Below are 21231 nucleotides of genomic sequence, written 5' to 3' on the forward strand. Positions count from 1 at the left end.
ATTTAAACCTATTTTTGTTATGTAGGTCTTCCTGTGTTTTCAGAAAGTTGCTGCTGAAATCCTTGGAATCAAGTTAAACAAAGCAGAAATAGAACAGTCACAGGTGATTATATTGAACTTTATATTTTTAAAAATCAATTTATTTCCTAAAAGATATTAATTTTCACCACTGATTCCTTTCACATTTATGCATTCTATGTACATATCCCTAAAAGCCTTAGGAATAAATTGTGTGTATGAATGAATCAGTGTTTATTGTGGAAGATGGAGGATGTTAACTTTTTGCCCAATTATGATACCCTTGAAACTTCATTTTGTCCTAAAATTGAGATTAATACACATTTCATCAGTGGTTAAATAATGGGTTAAGATGCTGACCATATTGTTTTGTACTTCCTTCTTTAAGTTCTTCCAGGATTTCTGTACTACAATATTCTTTTTATATTTCATACAAAAATCCCAACAATTTATCTAAGTTTAGTCTTAGAGTTTACTCCATTTGGCATCCTCCATGTTCACTTTGGTAAAACATTACTTTTTCTTTAAGTCTGTGTTCTCTCTTCTTCTCTAAAACACCCCCTACTGTAATGATATTAATTCTCGATGTTATTTTATTGTAAATTTAATGCACAATTTAATAATGGTATTAATTATTGAAGATTTTGGAATTCTTTCACTATTTCTTAGACTAATAAAATAAATGTGAATACCAACAATCAAGCATTTAAAAATACCACCATAATGGTATACCAATTTACATGTTTGATAGAATGAAAAATCAGAGTAAGAGCCTAGAGTTTAAAGTTAAGTTTTTGGTTTGCTAGAAGCAACAAATAAATTACATTTTTCCTCAATCCTGTCCACTCTATGCCCATCCCATACAGCTAAAAAGATACAGTTGTCTTTTCCCATCCTTATATTTTCTTTAATTTTTTCAGTGATCTGTCTTATTTTCATGGTCACTCTGTGTGTGTGTGTGTGTGTTTTAAAACAAAGCAGATATCAATTGAAAATTTTTATGCTGATGTGACTCTTTCTAGGACTTGATTACAATATTTGAAACTCTGGAAATCTCTTTTTATTTCTCATTTTTCAAAAGACATTTCTTTCAGCACTTATTATGCTCAGTCACGGTGTTAAGATATCTTATGCCATGTAAATTACTCCCAGACACATAAAAATAGTTGCAATTGACTCTTGATCAACTCAGGAATTGGGGACACAGACCATCCCCCCACAGTTGAAAATCCACATGTAACATTTGATGCTCCCAGAACTTAACTACTGTTGCCTACTGTTGATTGGAAGCCTTACTGATAAACAGTTGATTAACACATATTTTGTATGTTTTATATATTATGTACTGTATTCCTTAAATAAGCTAGAGACAAGAAAATGTTTTTAAGAAAATCTTAAGAGGAGGGGCGTTTTGGTGGCTCATTAGGTTACGCTTCCGACTCTTGGAATGGAAAAAAGGGAGCTTGAGTGATTGGTGGGCCCTCCTAGAGGCGAAGGTGTGCTGGTAGGTCACAGGCAGCCACTCTGGGAAAGAATGCCGTATACTGCCTAATCTCCACAACAGTGCTCAGTTTCAGCCGTAACTCCAGAGAGATGGACTAACTTGGATATTTTTAAAAGGCAAAATTTTAGGGATGCTTTATTAATGTTCTCAGCTCACTCTTAGTCACAAGAGCCAGAAAGCTACTATCTTGACTTTAGAGATGGACTTAACATCTAGGCATATTTTAACTAAATAGGGTATCAGATGTGTTAACTGCATAGCTCTACCTTTCCTGTGCACCTTACCTTTTTAGTCCACCCCATCTTGTTTATTATGTGATGACACTTAACTCAGTCTTCAGTTTGTTGGTGGAGTTTACTTTGAATTCATTCATTTGAAGATGAGTTCACATTACGAGAGCCCTCTTTTATTGTTTGTCAGAATCCTTTGTGTAGGGAAATCTCATTCTTCTTTCCCGAATCTCATGAATTTGGTGTCTTTGCCAATTAAATTATTGATTTCACAATTAACAACATTTCTCAGTGGAAACATTTCAAAAGTTTAGATTTTAAAAAGAGGTTTCTAAGAACTTACATGCAAGCCAGCAAGCTGTGTTGAGCACAGTTATTTCTTTTTTAATTGAAATATATTTGACGGGGCGCCTGGGCGGCTCAGTCGTTAAGCATCTGCCTTCAGCTCAGGTCATGATCCCAGAGTCCCGGGATCAAGCCCCACATTGGGCTCCCTGCTCAGCGGGAAGCCTGCTTCTCCTTCTCCTACTTCCCCTGCTTGTGTTCCCTTTCACGCTCTCTCTGTCCCTGTCAAATAAATAAATAAAATCTTAAAGTATATATTTGACATATAACATTGGATAAACTTAAGGTGTATGACATGTTAATTTGATACATTTATGTATTGTAATATGATCACCATTGTAGTGATAATTAGCACCTGTATCACATAATTACCTTTTCTCTTAGCAGTTGGAATAATTAAGCTCTAGTGTCTTAACACGTTTGATGATTATAATACAATATTGTTGTCTGTCTTCACTGTACTGTGCATTATATCTCTAGGGCTTATTGACTATTTGTTTTAAATTTGTACCCTTAAACAACATCTCTTTGTCTTCCCCACATCCGATCCCTGGCAACTACCATTTTATTCTCTGTTTTCACAAGTTTGGCTTTTTAAAATTCCACATATAAGTGATATCACACAGTACTTGTCTTTGTTTGACATCTGTCACTTGGCATAACATGCTCAAGGTCCATCCATGTCACAAATGACAGAATGTCTTCCTTTCTCATATATATACTCCATTGTATATATATGTACTACATTTTTAAAAAAAGATTTATTTATTTATTTTAGAGAACGCCTGTGTCTGAATGTGGGCAGAAGGGTAGGAGAGGGGGAGGGAGTCTTATGCAGGCTCCATGCTGAGCACAGACCCTGAGATGGGGCTTGATCTCATGATCCATTAGATCATGACTTAGGAGATCACAACCTGAGCTGAAACCAAGAGTCGGATGCTCAATGGACTGAGCCGCCCAGGTGCCCCATATATGTACCACATTTTTTTATCCATTCAGCTGTTGATGGACACTTAGGTTGTTTGTATATCTTGAGCTATTGTAAATAATGTTGCAATGAACATGGGGGTGCATATATCTTCAAGTTAGTGTTTTTCTTTTCTTTGGCAAAATACCCAGAGTTAGAATTGCAAGATTGTATGGTAGTTCTGTTTTTACTTTGGGGGGGAACCTCCACACTGTTTTCCATAGTGGCTGTACCAATGTACATTCCCACCAGCAGTGTAAAAGGATTCCCTTTTCTCCACTTCCTCCCCAACATTTATTGCTTTCTTCTTGATGATGGCCATTCTAACTGGTAAGTGACTGAGAGAGGGGGAGAGAAAAAGAGGTGGGGCAGGGAGGCAAGGCAAAGAGGGAAAGAGAGTGCACACTTGTTTTCTGTGTTTTTTGAAAGATTCCTGAGGGAATTTGGTGTAGCATTTGAAAGTGTTTTGTATTATTTTCTGGAGAAGGAGCTGGTCTTTAGACTCACCAGTCACATGGAAACTGATGCTATAGTAATTCAGTTTGTGACATAGGTATTTATGATCAGGTTATAGTCTTGGTTGTATTCAGTGATTATTTAAAGAGATTCCGCTGTTTTAGTTCTAACCTTGTTTGTTCCTCCTAGGGAGTTCTTTAAAGTGAGTTACCAGCATATTTTGCAAGCTTTGCAAGGAGGGGGAAGGGGAAAAGGGAGGAAAGAAAGGGAACACAGTTCATGAATACGGCACACATTCTTTGGTGGTCTACTTCTTACCAGGGGCCACAGTAGAATCTGGGAATCCAGAGAGGAATACGTGGAAGTCCTTGTCCTCACGGAGCTCCCAGAATAGGTGGGGCAGACAGCTATTTAAACACTTCTGTACACTCTAGCTGCCTTGTCCACAGTCCCTGATTTAAGCAGTAGTTGCATTTGTGTCATTTATCAGTCCTCTTTTCTCCCCTAACTATTCTCCTCTAAGATGGTGTAAAAACTGGGACTAGTTGTTAATAATGTCCTCATTTCCCATATTGTTCAAGTTTTTTTGTTTGTTTGTTTATTTACAAAGTAGTCAAACCTTTAGGGAAAAAAACTGAATTTCTAATTGCTGTTGTCTCAAAGGTGCAGCATTCAGCTTTTCAGTGATGCACCAGATAATCCAAGGAGAAAATGCATACTCCTGTGTCTTATCTCTTTCGGTCTGAATTGCAAGGAGGTTTTGCAGTATATACCTGATGTTAAGAGGGTTGGTTTTTTAAAAAATTTGTCAGAGAGAGAGAGAGAAAGGGAAGGAGAGGGGCACAAGCAGGGGGAAGCTTCTGGCAGAGTGAGAAGCAGGCTCCCTGCTGAACAAGGAGCCTGATGCAGGACTTGATCCCAGGACCTTGGAATCATGACCTGAGCTGAAGGCAGATGCTTTAACGGACTGAGCCATGAGCCACCCAGGGATCCCAAGAGTTCTTAATGCATTTTTAAGCCTTGACATTTTCACTTGTCAGTTAATAAACTATGAATTTCTGGAGCTCCTGGGTGGCGCAGTCGTTAAGCCTCTGCCTTCGGCTCAGGGCGTGATCCCGGTGTTATGGGATCGAGCCCTACATCAGGCTCCTCCGCTATGAGCCTGCTTCTTCTTCTCCCACTCCCCCTGCTTGTGTTCCCTCTCTCCCTGGCTGCCTCACTCTCTGTCAAATAAATAAATAAAATGTTTAAAAAAAAAATAAACTATGAATTTCTGTTTGGTTTGAATTCGGTAAGCATTAGTTTCCTCAAAACAAAAATTTNGGCTGCCTCACTCTCTGTCAAATAAATAAATAAAATGTTTAAAAAAAAAATAAACTATGAATTTCTGTTTGGTTTGAATTCGGTAAGCATTAGTTTCCTCAAAACAAAAATTTCTCTCATGTCTGAGACACTAAACTCACTTAAAAAAAAATATATATATATATAGGTCCCCTCTGAATATTTTCATGCTGCATATGAACATGTCTAGCATAGGGCCTGGTATGTAGTAGGCATGCACATAACTGTACAACTCAAGTGCCCATTTAACCCCTGATCCTAGGGTCCGTCTCTGTAGCTTTATCTGAATATTGACCTTCCTTAAGGAGCCATAAGGAGCTTAGATTTTTCTTACGTAGATGTTAATCTTTATTATTTTTTCCAGTCTGTTTACAAAAACTGCACTGAGATTCCTTTCTTATCCTAAACGTCAGTTGTCTTCCTTGCAGAACTTACTCGCTTTGTACATACTATTCTAATTCTCAGACACTGAACATTGCTTAATGGATTTCCATATCATAGCCCATATTTTTCTTTTCCTCATCACCTCTTAAAGTTACTTTTCATATAGTTTCAAGATCTAAAGGTGGGACTTTAGAGACGTTGTAGATAAACCTTGTGTTTTTATATCAGGAGGTTATAAACACTGAAGTGGGAAAGTAACTTGCACCCAAAGTTACGAAAGTTACTGGCTGCATCTAAGGGCACTTTATATGGAAGAAAAAGAAAAGAAGTTTCTTTTAAGTTCCTACTGTGTGCAAAGTTCCATGCTTTAAAAAATGCTATAACCATGCATTAAGTGGTAATCTATAATTTTGTTGCACTTTGAATATATATCAACCATAATATTCTTTAATAGTTTACATCTCTGTATTCTGTGCTAGACTCTTACACATCTCGGAAACAGAGATTATGTATTATTTATCTGAATGTCTTCAATATCTAGAATAGTGATTAGCTTTGGATGAGTGATAGTGACAAGTGTTGAAACCTTTAGGGTATGTTTACTCCATATCCTGAACATGACAAACTACAACTTTTGCAATGGCAGATGTGTTGCTACTATCTGGGTTAAGACACAGTCGCAGAATGGGCCAAACTGATCTTCAGTGTCCTCCCAAGAGTCCATCTCTACTCTCCACACCTTCCTGCCCCAGCTTCTAGGTTGCTTTCTTGCTCACCTCTGCGTAGCTGCCGCTTCCCTTTCCAATATCCACTCACAAGTAAATACTCTGACAAAATAAGGGTTAAGCTGGTGTTTAGCCACACGGCTTCTTTCCTCTTAGGGCCATTTCTTTATTTTCACTCCATTAACTAATTGCAGAGAACAATAGCAGAGTGTACTTTGTGACTCCACAGGTACAAGGTGGTGTTTTGTAGGTAACATTTTCTCTGAAAACATCAGTGAATGGCTTGTAAACAAGCTGACTACTATGAAACCAGCTACCATGAAGTTATGGCATGGAAATTATGTTTTTCTCCTCATAGAAAGCAAAGTTTTGAATCTGCAGAGCCTTAGTCTGGCTTCCAGTTGAGAAACTTTGTAGAAAGCTTTATGTCAGACAGCCAAGGCCTCCAAGAAAGATGTTGCCTTGTTAGTTCTTCATTAATTTGATGAAAATTAATGGTGAAAATCCAAGTCATTTATGTTAGTCAGTACTTCAACCAAAATGTCTTGACCACAGGTCAGTAACCTGGTTGTGTTTATAGGATAGGATTTAAACCAACATTGTGGAGGATTAATGAGTTGCTTACTGATTATGAAAATCCCTTTTCTTTACTGTAACCCATAGTTTGGCATGAAACAGTTAGGTTTGGGGAGGTCGGATAATGGTGTTCAACGTTAATACCTCATGTGGCAGTTGGTAATTCTTCTGTTGATAGCATCAGGCTGAATGCCTAGTAAATCATGAGTCTTGTCCAGAAGTTAATGCTGCTTGCTAGAGAATTGGAGCAGAGCCCATCCAAGGCTAATATACATAGAATCTTCTTCATTTACTCTCCGTTGTTTATCCAGTCGTTATAAATGTTATCACAAACAACTGCCCGTATTAACATGTGTTTCTATATGTGTTAATTAATAGATAGTAATATGAAGAAAGATTTTCTGAAATACGATATTTGAAAAAAGTGAGGATAATTTCAAGTGTAAGAAATTTGAGGGGAGCACGTTATCTCTATCATACATACTTTTCATACATGCTCTTTTCATCCTAAGGGTTATAGCAATCCAAAATCTATCAAAGTAGTTTTGATTTTTTATTTAGCAAAACTTTTGATATTTGAAACAGTAGCTATTGTGCCTGAACACTATATGTCTGGACTTTTTCTTAAATGATAGAAAAGTGTGTTTCGAACGTGTTTATTTCTATATGGAATTTGGAAGCATGGAGGTGAGGGTTGTGTGGGATGAGGGAATGAGCATCAAAAAGAAGTCTTTGACAAGTAATAGATATTATTAAGTGTAAAGATTGTAAGTGGCACATGGCTTCCTCTTGATTTATGCGTCCACTCCCCACCTTCAAAGAAAATTAATTACTCCTTCTCCTGTGTTCCCTCAACATATTGTAAGTCCACTAGTAAAGCTCTTATCTTGTATGGCAATTAGCTGTGTACATGTTTCTCTCTCTGTTTAGTCCAGAGCACCTTGTGAACAGAGCCTGTGTAATTCACCCGTGCAGTCCCAATATAGAGTGACTGGCACACAGAGAGATCTTCAGTAATATTTGTTGAAAAAGATGGAATTAAATACTTTTACTGCACTTTAGTATAGAAAAGCCCTGTAATTCTTTGTTGTCCTCTGAAATTCTGGGTGTTATAGATATAATGTGTCTGTGTAATACCAAAAAGAGAACTCGCAACTTGTCTGGGAGGTTCGGTACACACGTCTATTTCAATAATTAAATAGAGTTGCAAAGAATAATGTTTCATGGATCTTCACTCATTTTCTTTCCTTTTATATGCATATATTCTGCTGTTTTTTTCTGTGACATGTTTAAATTTATGTATGTATTTTTCTGCTTTGGTGTTCCCTTCTATTTTCAGTCATTGAACGTACTTTCCATTTTTTCTTTTTTTTCTTTTCCGCCCTCTTTCTTCTTCATCTTGTTTATGTTGTGTGGAATTGGCAGCATATTGTCAGGGCAGAAATAGTGAAGTACCCGGAAGAAGATAATCAACATACCAACTCTGCTCAGAGTAGAATCTGTTCAGTACAGTAGTGCAGGTATTAATGGGTAAATCGACTGCAATTTGGGGGAGGAGGGCGGGGGGACTAGCTATCTTGCTCCTTATTCCTTATGAGTAGAGAAGTTCAAATGATTATTGTACATTATTGGGAATTAATATTGTTCATGGTAAATCCTGTTTTAGAACTTTGAAAAATTGATTCTTTGCCAGGAGACTGACAAACAAGGAATTGGAACAAATTAAAATAGCATTTCAGTTACTTTCAAACATATTTGTCTTTATGGTTGTGTTTATCACATGTGCGTGGAGAATTGAGACAGTTATTACATTATTCAGTGCTTCCCATTTTTTCCTGAAATAGCAGGGAAATTGAAAGAGTATTTTTAAAATTTGCCTTGAATTACCTTTCTTTGTCTGCTTCTGTATGCAGACTTAGTAATAGAGTTGAGAACAGTGAAGGAGCTGTTTTAGTTTTAATTATTACTTAGGGCATATTGCTAAATTCATCATTGAAGATATTCCTTGAAGTGTGGGTTGGGGGGATGGAAAGAAGAGTTAAAAGTGTCTCTTGGTTTAAATTGTTTTAGTAAAACATGAATATGAGGTAATTTTCTAAATTTTTCATTCTGTATTTTCTTAGAGTCATTATTCATAACCCAATAGTGAACTCTTTGGAAGTAAATTAGGGATTTGGGAGGAAAGTTTTAAAAATTGGAAAAGTTTTAAAAATTGGGTTGCTCAAAACATTTCTCCTTTATATGTGACTCCTATTTAACATTTACACGTTTTCTTGGTAACTTGCAAATTGCTGCAGACATTCTAAAAAAGTTATGGCTGGGTATAATGGTTTATTTAAATATTAATAAATAATGACATATATTTACTTGAAATTATGAGGTCTTGCTATGAGTTAAAACATGTGAGTGATTAATTCTCATTCCTTTGCTTTAAATTATATCCAGGGTTTAGTTTTTCATATTGATTTGTCAATTTTGTATTAGACTTGTAACCTCAAGTTAATGTTATAAAACCAGGGACGACTCAGTAAAAGAATTGCTCTTCTATCCTTATAAAACAAAAAACCCAAAAACCAGACCCAAGCCCCTCACTGCCCAGCATCTCAGCTCTACATCAGTTTGTTCTGATTGATTCTTTTAATACCAGCTCTGGCTTCATTTATGATGTCTGTCATCAGAAGTTCACCAAAGTTCAGAAAATAAAAATATACTTTAACGAGCTCTTTCTAAATGTTCTGATGTGCTGATAATAACTCTGTTTTCTTTTATGACAGAGGGTGGTGAAGGCAGATATTGTAAACTACAACCAGGAACCTATGTCGAGAACTGTTAACCCTCCCAGGAGCTCTATGTGTGCAGTTCAGTGAGCGCACGTTACCTTTGCACCCGTGGTCCTGGCTGCCCTTCGCCCCGTGTGGGCCCAGGGCCTTTAGAAGCTCTGTTATCAGTGGCCATCTCTGTAGTGTTCAGTTAACACTTTCCTCCCGGCTTCCTCGGCGCGGCCGCCACGGCCTCCGGCAGCTCCTCGGCCCGGACGGATTGCACTGGATTGCACTTCGGGACAACACACTTGGAATCCAACATGGAAAGCCCCTTGTCTGGCATTAGAATGCTTCACTGAAAAGGAATGATGCTGGTTCTCTTTCCCGTCTTTTATCTCTGACGTAAACCTTTTTAGACAAGTGTGAAGACTGTGCTAGTCTTGACCGGCAGCCAGGATGTGGCCGGCACGGTTTCACTCTCTCACCTGAACTCCTGCCTGGCGGGGCGCTTCCCACTGCACACGTTTAGATAACTTATATATTTTATCTACAGATACTTCAGAAGGCATTCTTTTGCTGTCTATTGTGAGTGAAAATATATAAAGTTGTATCCAAATGAAAATGCTTGAAATAAAGCTGTAATCTATTTTTTTCATTTTTTTAAAAAGGGCCTAAATTGTTGGTATTGTAACCGTAGCTCACAGTGTCGTACTTGCTGTCGTATTTTTATTCCTGAGTCATGGTCACTACGTATTGTGTCACTGAGGTGCGATGGCTTTCTGATGTGTTCAGCTGATGTCTCCTCCGACCCGTCCGTGCTCCTGGCACGAGGCACGGCTGTTGTTGGATCGTTGTGGGTCAGACTGTACCTGATGTTCAGATGTTCTTCTCCTGCAAATAAACTTATTTCAGTTACTTTTTTGGGGGAATTTTCTTTCGGGTGTCTGCCTTTTAGTTACAGCAGACAAAGTGTATTTGGATACAGAGTGAGGGGGTGCGTCACGTTTCCTAAGCTTTCCGTCTCTCGGACGGGTAGGTTACTTTGTGGGACTGATTCAGGTCCACGGCCGGCATGTCGGGCTCCGCACGAGGCGCACCCTGCGTCTCTCCCTTTTCTCATCCCGACCTTCCGTGCTGCTTACCTCTGCGTAGGTAGAGCCCGGACTCACTGCTGCGTGCTTTATGATGCTCTGCCTTCCTGTCTGAACACACGGCTCCCCCCGCCTGGAACTCCCCCCACCCCCACCCCGAAATCTGTCTTCTGCCAGCCAGCCTTCAGGCACGGTGAGGGCAGGGCTCTGTGTATCTTGGTCACGGTTGTGTTTTCTGTGCGAAGGCACAGTGCTTGGCCCAGTGGGTGCTTCGTATTTGCCACATCAAAACAGGAACGAATGCCGCCCCTCCGCAAAGCCAGTCCTCGTCTATACGGCGCAAGTGCCTCGGGAGTACCTATGGGATGGCTGTGACCCTCTCCTGCCTCGAATCACAGCGATTTGTGCCCTCGTGTTTTATTCCTTAATAAGCCACGAGCCTGCTGAGAACAGTCTGGGTCTGTTCTATGTCCCGCCTCTGCGGGGCGCCGAGCAGGGTGCCTTTCTCATAGGAGACTTGCCACAAATGTGTGCAGGAATTTTGGACACCTCATTTTACAGCTGTAAGGGATCTTAGAGAACTTGTTATTTCATATCCTGTGTGGCTAAGGAAACTGAAGTTTGGACAGAAAAAGAACTTGCCAGAGGACGTGGGATCAAAGCTAGACCCGAGAGGAAATCTGTCTCCAGGCCAGGGGTCACCACTTCTCAAGAGTGATTTGAAGTTGAAGAAATTTAAGGATTGTGACTTCTGTAGTCATCAGGTAGCAAGTCCAATCTTTCTTAACTCTGATTTCTGTGTTTTTTACTTTATAGCAATTAAGCAGCCTTTTACACCTTTCAAGTGATAAGCCCTTCAAAGTATTTCATTTTATCCTTCCTTTCGGCAGCTCCTAACATGCCAGCCAGCCTTCTAGGGAGAGGATAGTCTCCCTGTTTCTCAGGAGAATATAAATTTAAATAAAAGAGAGCTCAACTTTCAAGGACTTTACAGCCTAATAGGAGAGAGATTTGTTGTTGCTATTTTATTTATTTGTTTATTTATTTAAAAGATTTTGTTTATTTGACACAGAAAGAGAGCACAAGCAGGGGGAAGGGTGGGGGGAGAGGGAGAAGCAGACTTCCTGCTGAGCAGGGAGCCTGACCTGGGGCTCGAGATCTCAGGACCCTCATGGGACCTGAGCCAAAGGCAGATGCTTAACTGACCGAGCCACCCAGGTGCCCCTGTTGTTGCTATTTTAAAAGCTCTGATTAAGTCTGCTGTTCAACTAAACTTGCCCTAGATTGTATGTTCAGTAAGAGACGAGGCCATGCTCTTGTGGTCATTTTGTGTTGTTTTTACATCTATGTGAAAACTGGAAGATTTTCTTGATCTTTTTCTTAATCTGATTTCCGCAGGTATGACTTAACACATACATAGGATTGTACAAGCTGAGTGCTACAAGGCATTCTGGAGGAGGCAGAGAGAAATGACAAGAGGTCTGTGATCAAAGCACTTTAGTTGTGTGTTGATGCGGTTCGAGCACTGAATGGGACTGAGCAGGGGGCAGGAGGGAGAATGGCCTTTGTAGGGTGGCTTTTCCTAGACATTTTCAGACACTTGCCACATGAGCTGTTTTTTTTCTCACATCAGTCTATGACAGGTGTATCATTGCCCTCATTTTACACATGAGGACACCAAAGCCGAGAGTGAGTGAGTGACTGCACCAACTCCTTCCTGGAGTCAGTGGTGGAGCCAGGACCCACACAAACTGCTGAGATAGGATGGACAAGGCCGGTAGCCGTGGGGGCTGCCTTCATTTGTGAAGATCACACACCTGACCTCCTTCCTGGGAGTTGACCAGGCCTGAGTGTTTCAGGCAGTAGTGATGGCCAGTGTTGGTCCCTCCACCTTCCCACACGACCACCTAGACCAGTAACGTAGTCCGAAGAGGCCGGTGATGGTAAATGTCCCCTCTGATCACCAAGGTGAGGATAGAAACGTGCCCCCCTCCCCACCCTGTGCCTTTGGTCCCATCGGTTTTATGTCTTTTCCAGCGAGGCTTGACCCATCACTGAGAGCCTTTTGGCCAAGGAAAGCAGGCACAGTGACCATGAAATAGAGCATATGGCCAAAGCAGATTTCTGAATTCCATATTACAATTTTCCCCATACCTCGGGTTTTATTTTTGAAACAAAAACGTAGGATTCATGCTTATTTTACTTTGACTGTTACCTCTCCTGTCTACAGTTTTTAATTTAAAAAATTACAAGTCTTTCCATCTAGTTTTAGGCACTTTGTCTCCTGAAGACACATGCTATAAAGTTTCAAACACATTGTGGTCACTTCTGGTGCTTACTGAACTTTCAAAAAACACAAAAGTTTTCGGCCAGAACTGGTCATTGGATGCTGCCTTTCAAGTGCACCCTCTATTATGTGTGGCAAACCGCTCTAGAGTGGTTTTTGGAGGGGCCCAAAGAACTCCTGTGACTGTTTTATTATTCCAGGAGGAGGTAAGCCAGGGCCCTTTAAAGTCGATCACTGAAACAATGCGATGGAGCATAATAATTTGTGTGTCATTTAAAAATAGAAAAGTTTTCTGGCCATAGCCCATGCTAGTGATTGCTGTAATGTTGGCCATCCTGGAGAACGGTCGCGAGATTCAAAGGCAGTGGAAATGCAGACCTACTGAGCACCATGGTGGACGTCTGTTCGCCGTCTCCCTGGCATCCATGCCACCACTCCTCCCAACAGCTTTTCCTCATTGCCTGGTGGAGCCCCCCCTCCGTTTCCAGCCACTCAGAGCTCTAGGACTGGATCCTCATTGGCTTGAACCCGTGAGGATATTAATTTCTCTTGGCTTCAGGAATTGGCTCAGAAATGAGGGGGTAACTCCATGAAAGCTAATGAAACTGGAGGGGACATTTGCTGAGGTTTCTAAAAAGAGAAAAGAAAAGAAAAAAGCTTCCACCCCTTGAAGTTTCCAGATTACTCTTTGCCCACTGGCTTTGAACGAGAAAGGTTATGGCTCTGAGCAACCTTGGCCACTATCTTGAGAACACCGAGGGAGGGGCTGCCCAGGTACAGAGCTGATCCCAAGGGGGCAGAGGGGAGAAGTGAGAGAATACCAGTCCCTGAAGTGGAACCCCCGAGCAAGCCATGTCACAAATTGTTTTAACAGCGTGACTCAATTTCCTTTTTCATTTCAGCTACTGTTTATTTTTTTCTTAATTCTTAACACAAGCAACTATTACGTATTGGGCTTTGGCTTGGCACCAAAGACAGGGGTAAACATGATCTGCGTTTGGTCCTTAAGATCTTAGTCTAGGCACATGTATAACTCATAAAAATGTGATCGGACTGTTAAATGTTTCAATAAAACTGTAATACGATACAGGAAGATGTGGCTTAGCAGTGAGTGTGGTCAGATAGGGATTTCAGATAACAGGAATCAGAGTCCCCCGCGTAACATAATCGCCTTCAAAAGGGAATGTCATCTTAGGCTACGTTAATGCAAAGAGAGGCCGTTCTCCGAGGTGGTTTGTGCGTGCGGCTCCCCTGGAGAGCCTTGAGTCAGTAGATCCCAGGTGGGATGTGAGGTTCTGCATTTATAACAAGCTCCGGAGTGATATTTGACACTGCTGGCTTTTGGATGACACTTCAGATTGCAAGGGATTAGACCTTGCTCGCAATACTTTTCCCCTTACACAGGGTCTCTCTTTAAGAGGCTGACAGCATGTTCTGATAACAGTGAGGGGGTCCGATGTCCTGTGAAGGAAGACAATATGCTTAATATGGAAAAGCGGGCCTCGGAGAGACTCCGATGGTAGTCTTTAAATAGGCGAAAGGCTGTGCTTTAGAAAAAGGCTAATCTATTATAGAACCTATTGGACCCCAGAAATAGGATGGGTGGGTAGAAGCTCTAGAAAGAAGACTGCACACATCTGCTTGCCAAGGAGGGAAGAGATTGCTTTATGCAATGTTGTGTCACATCTCAGGTCCACAAACATGGGGCATCAGGGGCTGGGCAGGCAAATGAATAAAAAGCGAGGAAGCGTATAAGGAAGTAGGGAGTGGGGGTGAAGCTGGAGTGCCCTGTCTAAAGCCGTTCCCATCCAGTTTTTAAGTTCTGTCGGCCCAGTAAAGCCTATGTGTATATAGAGCCACTTCTAGCCCATATAGAATCATTGTGCCAACTGGAAACAAAGATTCCTTTCCCAAGTCACTTTGCTTCCCTCTTTTAGAACAAGTCACTTTGCTTCCCTCTTTTAGAAAATTGCCATGCTATTTTGGTAGAACAAGGCATTTTGCCGTCCCGGAAAATGGGTGATAGCTCTATTCTCCCTGTGATGTGAGTGGCAGCCCATGGATGGCCTTGGTGGCCAGACTGCAACCCTTGTGACTGGAAACCTTTGTGTCTGGATGTAAAACTGATGAAATTAGAAGAGAAAATTATTTGTCAAACTTGTACTTGGAAAACAAAATCCTAGTGTTCATGCTGGGCCTTGGGGCCATACGATGCCCGGGGCTCTGGTCTCTGCGCTCGCATTATTAGGGCACCGTGGCACCCTGAGTGTCAGGAGAGAAGCCATGCTGGTAAACCAGGTGAAGGGCCCTGAGAGTGGGTAAGCCCTGCCCAGAGCAGCGGGAGGGAGTGGTCAGGACGGCTTTGATAAGGGAGGTGAGGCCGGGACTGACAGCCTGGCCTGAAACACCCTCCCTCCAGCACCTTCAGCCCCAGGAAGTGAACCTTTCAGAGGAGGAGGGCCTTTGGGCTGAGCTCAGAACCGCGTACATTCCATCCTGTCCGCTCCTTCATCGCTTTAGTTTTCTACACTGGAGAGCAGGGAATGAGAGGAAAGGTAGACTATTTGTTTTAAAGTCCTGCTTCCAAGTTGTATTGAATGTCCCTGGGCCTCCCACGCTGTAGATTGAAGGGAGGCTCGGGGCTGTAGTTTGGGTCGGAGACACAGATCTCACTGGCGCCGCATGTGGGCCAGCTCACTGAACCGCTGTCACCTAAGCCTCGGGCCCTGGCCTCCTCCATCCTTAGTGCACCCACATCCGCAGGTGGCCCATGGATGGGATTCCCGGCCACGGTGTGTGCCAGGCCGCTTCTCCTTGCCCACTATCGCTGCCCTCATCCCCGATGCCTGCATTGCTCCCACGGCCTGCCTCCTTCTGAGACTTCCAGCTGCTGCACACGCAGCTGGGAGAATAAACTTGGCCCACGGGTTTGAATGAACCGTCTTGTTCCAAACTCCTCAGTGGCTCCCCGCGGCCTTTTCTATGAAAGGAAAATGACTCCCTCAGCCTGACATTCAGAATCCTCTAACAGCTTCCCCACTCTTTCTTCTGAGGCACCCGTTCATCTTCAAGGAGGGAAGAGATTGCTTTATGCAATGTTGTGTCACATCTAGTTTCTTATTGCCTAGGACTAATTTCTTCAACTCTGGTGACCACTTCATTCTAGTAAGTGGTCCCGCACCTGTGTGTCTCTACTGGGATTTTCTCTATGGAAAAAGGGACCCCGAAGCATCAAGTTAGAACCTGCTCCTGCTGGCTCAGAACCAGTGGGCTGTTTGATGAGTTGAACCACTTACTGTCTCTGGGCTCAGTTTCCTGAGACCCGTTTGTGAAGAGCAGTTGTGTCTGCTCTTTACCGCGGCGTATTATGGACGCAGTGCAGGTGCATCGTGAGGCCTCTGTACCATCTTCTCAGCTGGTGCGTGTGGTAATCGGCCTTCAAGATGGCCCTAGGACCCTCCCCTCCGGCTAGTCACATGCTGTGTCACCCCCTCGCACGCTGAAGCAGGACTAACCCATGTGACCCACAGGTGGTGGGTGGAGTGTGGAGTGTGATCTCCAGGGTTAGCTCATAAGACCATTACGGCTTCCACCTTGGTGCCTCAGACTGCCCCTTCTGAGGGAAGCCGGACACCAAGCCACGAGGACACTCAAGCAACAAAGTGGAGAGCGCCATCGAAAGAAGACATCCCACTAACAGTCAGCATCCACTTGCCAGCTTATTGATGCAGCCAGCTTGGAAGTGAACCCTCTGGCTTTTCACCTGACTGCAATTTCGCCAGAGGCCCTGTCCTAGATGCGCCCAACAGAGGCGCCCCCACAGTCCATAGAAGCGACGAGAGCTAATAAATCATTAATGTTGTTTGAAGTCGTGAAATCTTGGGACAATTTGCTTCCCAGCACTAGGTGACTAGGGGGGTGGATATCTGTGTTCTCTCTGGTAGATGGGGAAACTGAGGCTTAGGGCAGTTTAATAACTTGTTGGAGGTTGTACAGTTGTGGAGTGATAGAACAGGGATTGAAACCCAGGGCTGCTGGGCTCAGAAGCTTGACTTCTCCTCCTCCTCCTCTCCCTCCTCCCTGTTTCCCTCCTCCTCCTCCTTCTTCAAGTTTATTTATTTAAGTAATCTCTACACCCAACGTGGGACTCAAACTCACAACCCTGAGATCAAGAGTTGCACGTTCTACCGACTGAGCCAGCCAGGCGCCCCAGAAGCCTGACTTCTTAACTATTGTGTGAGGCTCCTTACTTATTAGTATCCCTGTGGCCGATGCACACTGAGTGCTTATTAAGCAGTTTCCAACGAATAAACAAACTGCTTTGATGACTGAATATATAAATGAATTACATGTATATACAGACTAAAAATAACAAATATTTGCCATCTCCATTAAATCACATTGGAGTTTCTTATTGCCTAGGACTAATTTCTTCAAAAATTTTAATCTGCGAATGATAAGATCCCCTGTCATTTTTCTGATTATAAAATACTCATGCACTGTTGGTAGGGATGTAAATTGGTGCCGCCACTGTACAAAACAGTATGGAGTTTCCTCAAAGAATAAAACACAGAACCACCATGCAATCCAGTCATTCCAGTTCTGGGAATTTTTCTGAAGAAAACAAAACACTAATCTGAAAAGATATATGTGCCCTTATGTTCACTGCATCATAATTTACAACAGCCAAGATATGGAAACAACCTAAGTGTCCCTTGATAGATAAATGGATAAAGATGCTGTGTATATGTCCAGAGGAACATTAGCTGTGAAAAAGGATGAGATCTTGCCATCTGTGACAGACCTAGAGGGTACTCTGCTAGATGCAGTAAGTCAGAGAAAGACAAATGACATAGGACTTCACTTCTACGTGGAATCTTTTTTTTTTTTTTTTAAGATTTTATTTATTTGACAGAGAGAGAGGGAACACAAGCAGGGGGAGCAGGAGAAGGAGAAGCGGGCTCCCGCTGAGCAGGGAGCCAGATGCAGGACTCGATCCCAGGAACCTGAGCCAAAGGCAGACGCTTAACTGACTGAGCCACCCAGGCGCCCCTTATACATGGAATCTAAACAAAAGAAAACAAATGAACAAAACAAAATAGAAACAGACTCTTATTTATTTTTATTTATTTTTGAAGATTTTATTGTTTGCGAGAGAGAGAGAGCAAGCAGGGGGAGTGTCAAGCAGAGGGAGAAGCAGACTCCCCACTGAGTGGGGAGCCCAATGTGGGGCTTGATCCCAGGACCCTGAGATTATGGCCTGAGCCGAAGGCAGATGCTTAACCGACTGAGCCACCCAGGCTCCCCAAAACAGACTCTTAGATACAGAGAACAAGCTAGTGGTTGCCAGAGGGGAAGGGGGGGAGTGGATGGGAGAAAGAGGTGAAGGGGATTAGTAGGTACAAACTTCCCCTTATAAAATAAATAAGTCATGGGGATGGAATGTACAGCATAAGAAACATAGTCAATAATATTGTAATAACTTTGTGTGGTGACTGATGGTAACTAGACCTGTCATGGTGATCATTTCATGATGTATAAAAATATCAAATCACTATCTGAAATATCAAATCACTATCTTGTACATCTGAAACTACTCTAATATTGTATGACAATTATAATTTTAAAAAAAGCCTAATAAACCTTTCTATTCTTCAGCAATAATCACTAGATGACTTTTCAAATCAGTGGGGAAAGGGTGTATCATTCAACAAGTATTATTAGGATAAGCAGCCAACAGTGAGGAATAAGAATAAACCTGGATCCCTGCCTCCCACCACAAGTACACTCAAGATGTAAATATATCAGATAAAACTTTAAGAGTTACTTAAAAATACTTTAAAGTAATACAGAGAAAAATAAAGAAATTAAAACCACTCCTGCCCTGCTCATTATTGTTGACATGTTGATGAAAAGCCACCTTCCAGATGTCTCTGTGTATCAGTCCACAAGTCTATGCTAATAATGAGTTTCATTATATTAAATAACTCATTTTTAAATTAGCGTTTATCACTAAGTGAAAGGATAGGTACTTTCCTACATCCATAAGCACGAACACAAATCATCATGTTTAATGGCTTCCTGGTTTTCGAGTGTATAATGCGATGATTTATTTAATCATTCCTCCATCTATGGACATGTGTTGTTTTCCCAAGTTTTCACTGTTACTGGAAACTATGCTTTGTTGAACGTCCTATGTGTAACTTTCTATATTTGCCTTGATATATGTATCCACGGAATAAAGTTCTAGTAGAATTCTGGTTCAAAGGGCATCTTGAATATAATTTTGTGTTTTCATAAAGTTTACCAAACTGCGATTCAGAAATATTGTACAACTTACCCTGCTAAGAGAGTGAGATTTGCAAAGTGAGGCTGACTTTGAGAGTCACTTCCCCATGACCTCGGCGACATTAGAGAACAGTGAATTCCTCATGTAAATTTAGCGGGTTCGCTTTCCTGCCTCGCGCCCACACAGCACTGATGTGGACTGACTTTCATCAGGATCCGTGAGCAAAGGCAGATACGGTCTCTGTGCGACAATGAAGACGCGTGTCCACAGGAGCATTTTCCCGCTGCCTCTATTTTGGTGTTCACGTATTTTAGATGTCAGCTTGTGCCTTCCATACCCCGTAAATATCCTTAGAAAGCTCTCATTCAAAATCGTTTATTCTAACATGAGTTGTATAAAATCACAACACACAAGTGGCTTATTAAAACAGAAGTAACCAGCCTTCCATATAAGGAGTCTTTGTTTTCCTTATTTTTCTCTGCCTTCCTCTGAAGTCTTAGTCCTTCCCGCCGCACCCCTTCTCCCCTTGGGCAGAAGTCTCTAAGCCCCCTCGTGCCCCTGACTTGTACATGGAGGTGAATCCTTTACCTTTCGTCTGACGGCAGCCTCACCAGACACCCCGGCCGGGGAGCTCGGGCTTGCGGATCACCTCCCACCCGTCCCGCGGCTGTGACTCTCCCCTTCCGACCATGAGCTCTCGAAGAGCCGTGACTGTGGACAGAGGGGCCAGCCTTGGCCGAGCCACTAGCCAGCTGTATGACCTTGGGCACGTTCCTCTGCCTCCGTCAGGCTCCGTGTCTTTATCCGCAGCGAGTTGGTTCCCAAACCTGGCTGATCATCATAATGACCCAAGCAGCTTAACAAGATACCGAGTCTGGGGCCCGACCCTGATGCAGGGGCCTGGAGGCTGTTTGGAAACCGCTGGACGGACTCACCGCTCAGTGACCAAGAACTCACCGCCAGTTTTGAAGCCCCACTTTGCAAATCTGTAAAATGGAATGATAACCATGGGACTATCCTAGGAACTTCTTGGGGCTGATGGGAGACTCTAATCATGGGAGGAAGGACTTGGAAAACTTCCAACACTTCCAAACAAGTGAGTGGATATCGATCTTTCCTGTTTGTTTTCTTGGTGCGACTTGGAGACCAGTTTGGCTCACGGAGCCTGTAGAGCCCCCTTGTGAGAGGTAGACAGTCTCCTGCTGAGGCCCCTCTTTTGCTTCTTCCACCAGCAGTCTAGATTCCCTTGAAACTGCCTCATTTGTTTCTAATTTGGGGGTGAAGGGTTGTCTCCACCTGGCTTCCCAAAGACCCTTGGCTTTTGAGCCAGCTTAACCATTCCCTCTCACCCCATCCCCACCCCCTGTTCTGTCCCTTATCCCAATCCCCTGACACTTTTTCAGATTTGTCTTCCAAACTGGCAGGTGGCCCACGAACAGACTGGCGTGCTGCCCCGTGTTTGGGTCGGGATGGAGGGAAGATGTTCTAGAAGCTAACAGACAGCTGAGTGAACCAAGATGTGTCCTCTGTCTCACAACCTCTCCCCCGCCACCCCCCGGTGTGACCTAGTCCGGCTTGTCCTCAGAGGCCCAGCCCCGAAGACGGGAAGATGGGGGGCAGGAGAGGGAGGATAGAGGGAAGGCATCAGAGGTTTACTGGGTAGCGAGCTACTCAGCGCCGGGTCCCGTACCAGGCATTCTGTACCTATCTTTCAGGCCAGGCAACCTTTCTAGCACGTCCTCTTTGCCGTGCAGTATGTACAGAGGCCGTCTCGTCGAGTCCTCGCCCCAGGCCTGCAGTGGCAGCTTTGAGTCTCCCCTTACAGACCAGAAAGCAGAGACTCAGAGGAGTGACGGGTCTCCGTCCAAAATCACACAGTTCACAAGAGGCAGAACCGGGATTTGAGCCCTGCTCTCCGTGACTCCGGAGTCTGTCCTGCCCCACGGGAGTGGTGGTTATTCATGCTCCGTATTTAGCCTTTACATTTCCAGGGAAACGCTTGAGCCTAGAATGGGATGTCTTTTAAGTTTTGGGAGCCAAAATTATTTCAATTTTATGGCTAGGAAAAATGTAAACTCACATTTTCAGCAGACCAGAGATGATAAAGTATGCGTTTGTCAAATAAAATTCTTTGCTATGATAAAGTAAATCATTCCTTGGCCTTGTAAAAAATTAGGCCTCACTTGAACGGTTTTCCCCGCAGCCTTTGCTAATATTTCTGTTATCTCTATTAGGGATTACAATGACTAATGCGTT

General features: G+C 42.7%; 1 protein-coding gene across 2 annotated transcripts in view; it reads left to right on the forward strand.

The window, feature by feature from the left end:
• RAB28 (RAB28, member RAS oncogene family) overlaps window positions 1–10224 on the forward strand; it is a 107314-nt gene extending 97090 nt beyond the window's left edge. Inside the window, exons 6-8 of one of the 2 annotated variants that reach the window (XM_034672116.1) lie at window positions 26–103; window positions 7972–8066; window positions 9321–10224. In XM_034672116.1, the coding sequence (XP_034528007.1) occupies window positions 26–103; window positions 7972–8061 (168 nt within the window). In that variant the 3' untranslated portion in view covers window positions 8062–8066; window positions 9321–10224. The remainder of the gene's footprint in view (window positions 1–25; window positions 104–7971; window positions 8067–9320) is intronic. The other variant, XM_034672115.1, reaches the window with a different exon arrangement.
• The last annotated feature ends 11007 nt before the right edge of the window (window positions 10225–21231 follow it).

Source organism: Ailuropoda melanoleuca, chromosome 11 (assembly GCF_002007445.2).
Source record: "Ailuropoda melanoleuca isolate Jingjing chromosome 11, ASM200744v2, whole genome shotgun sequence".
Lineage (NCBI taxonomy): Eukaryota > Metazoa > Chordata > Mammalia > Carnivora > Ursidae > Ailuropoda > Ailuropoda melanoleuca.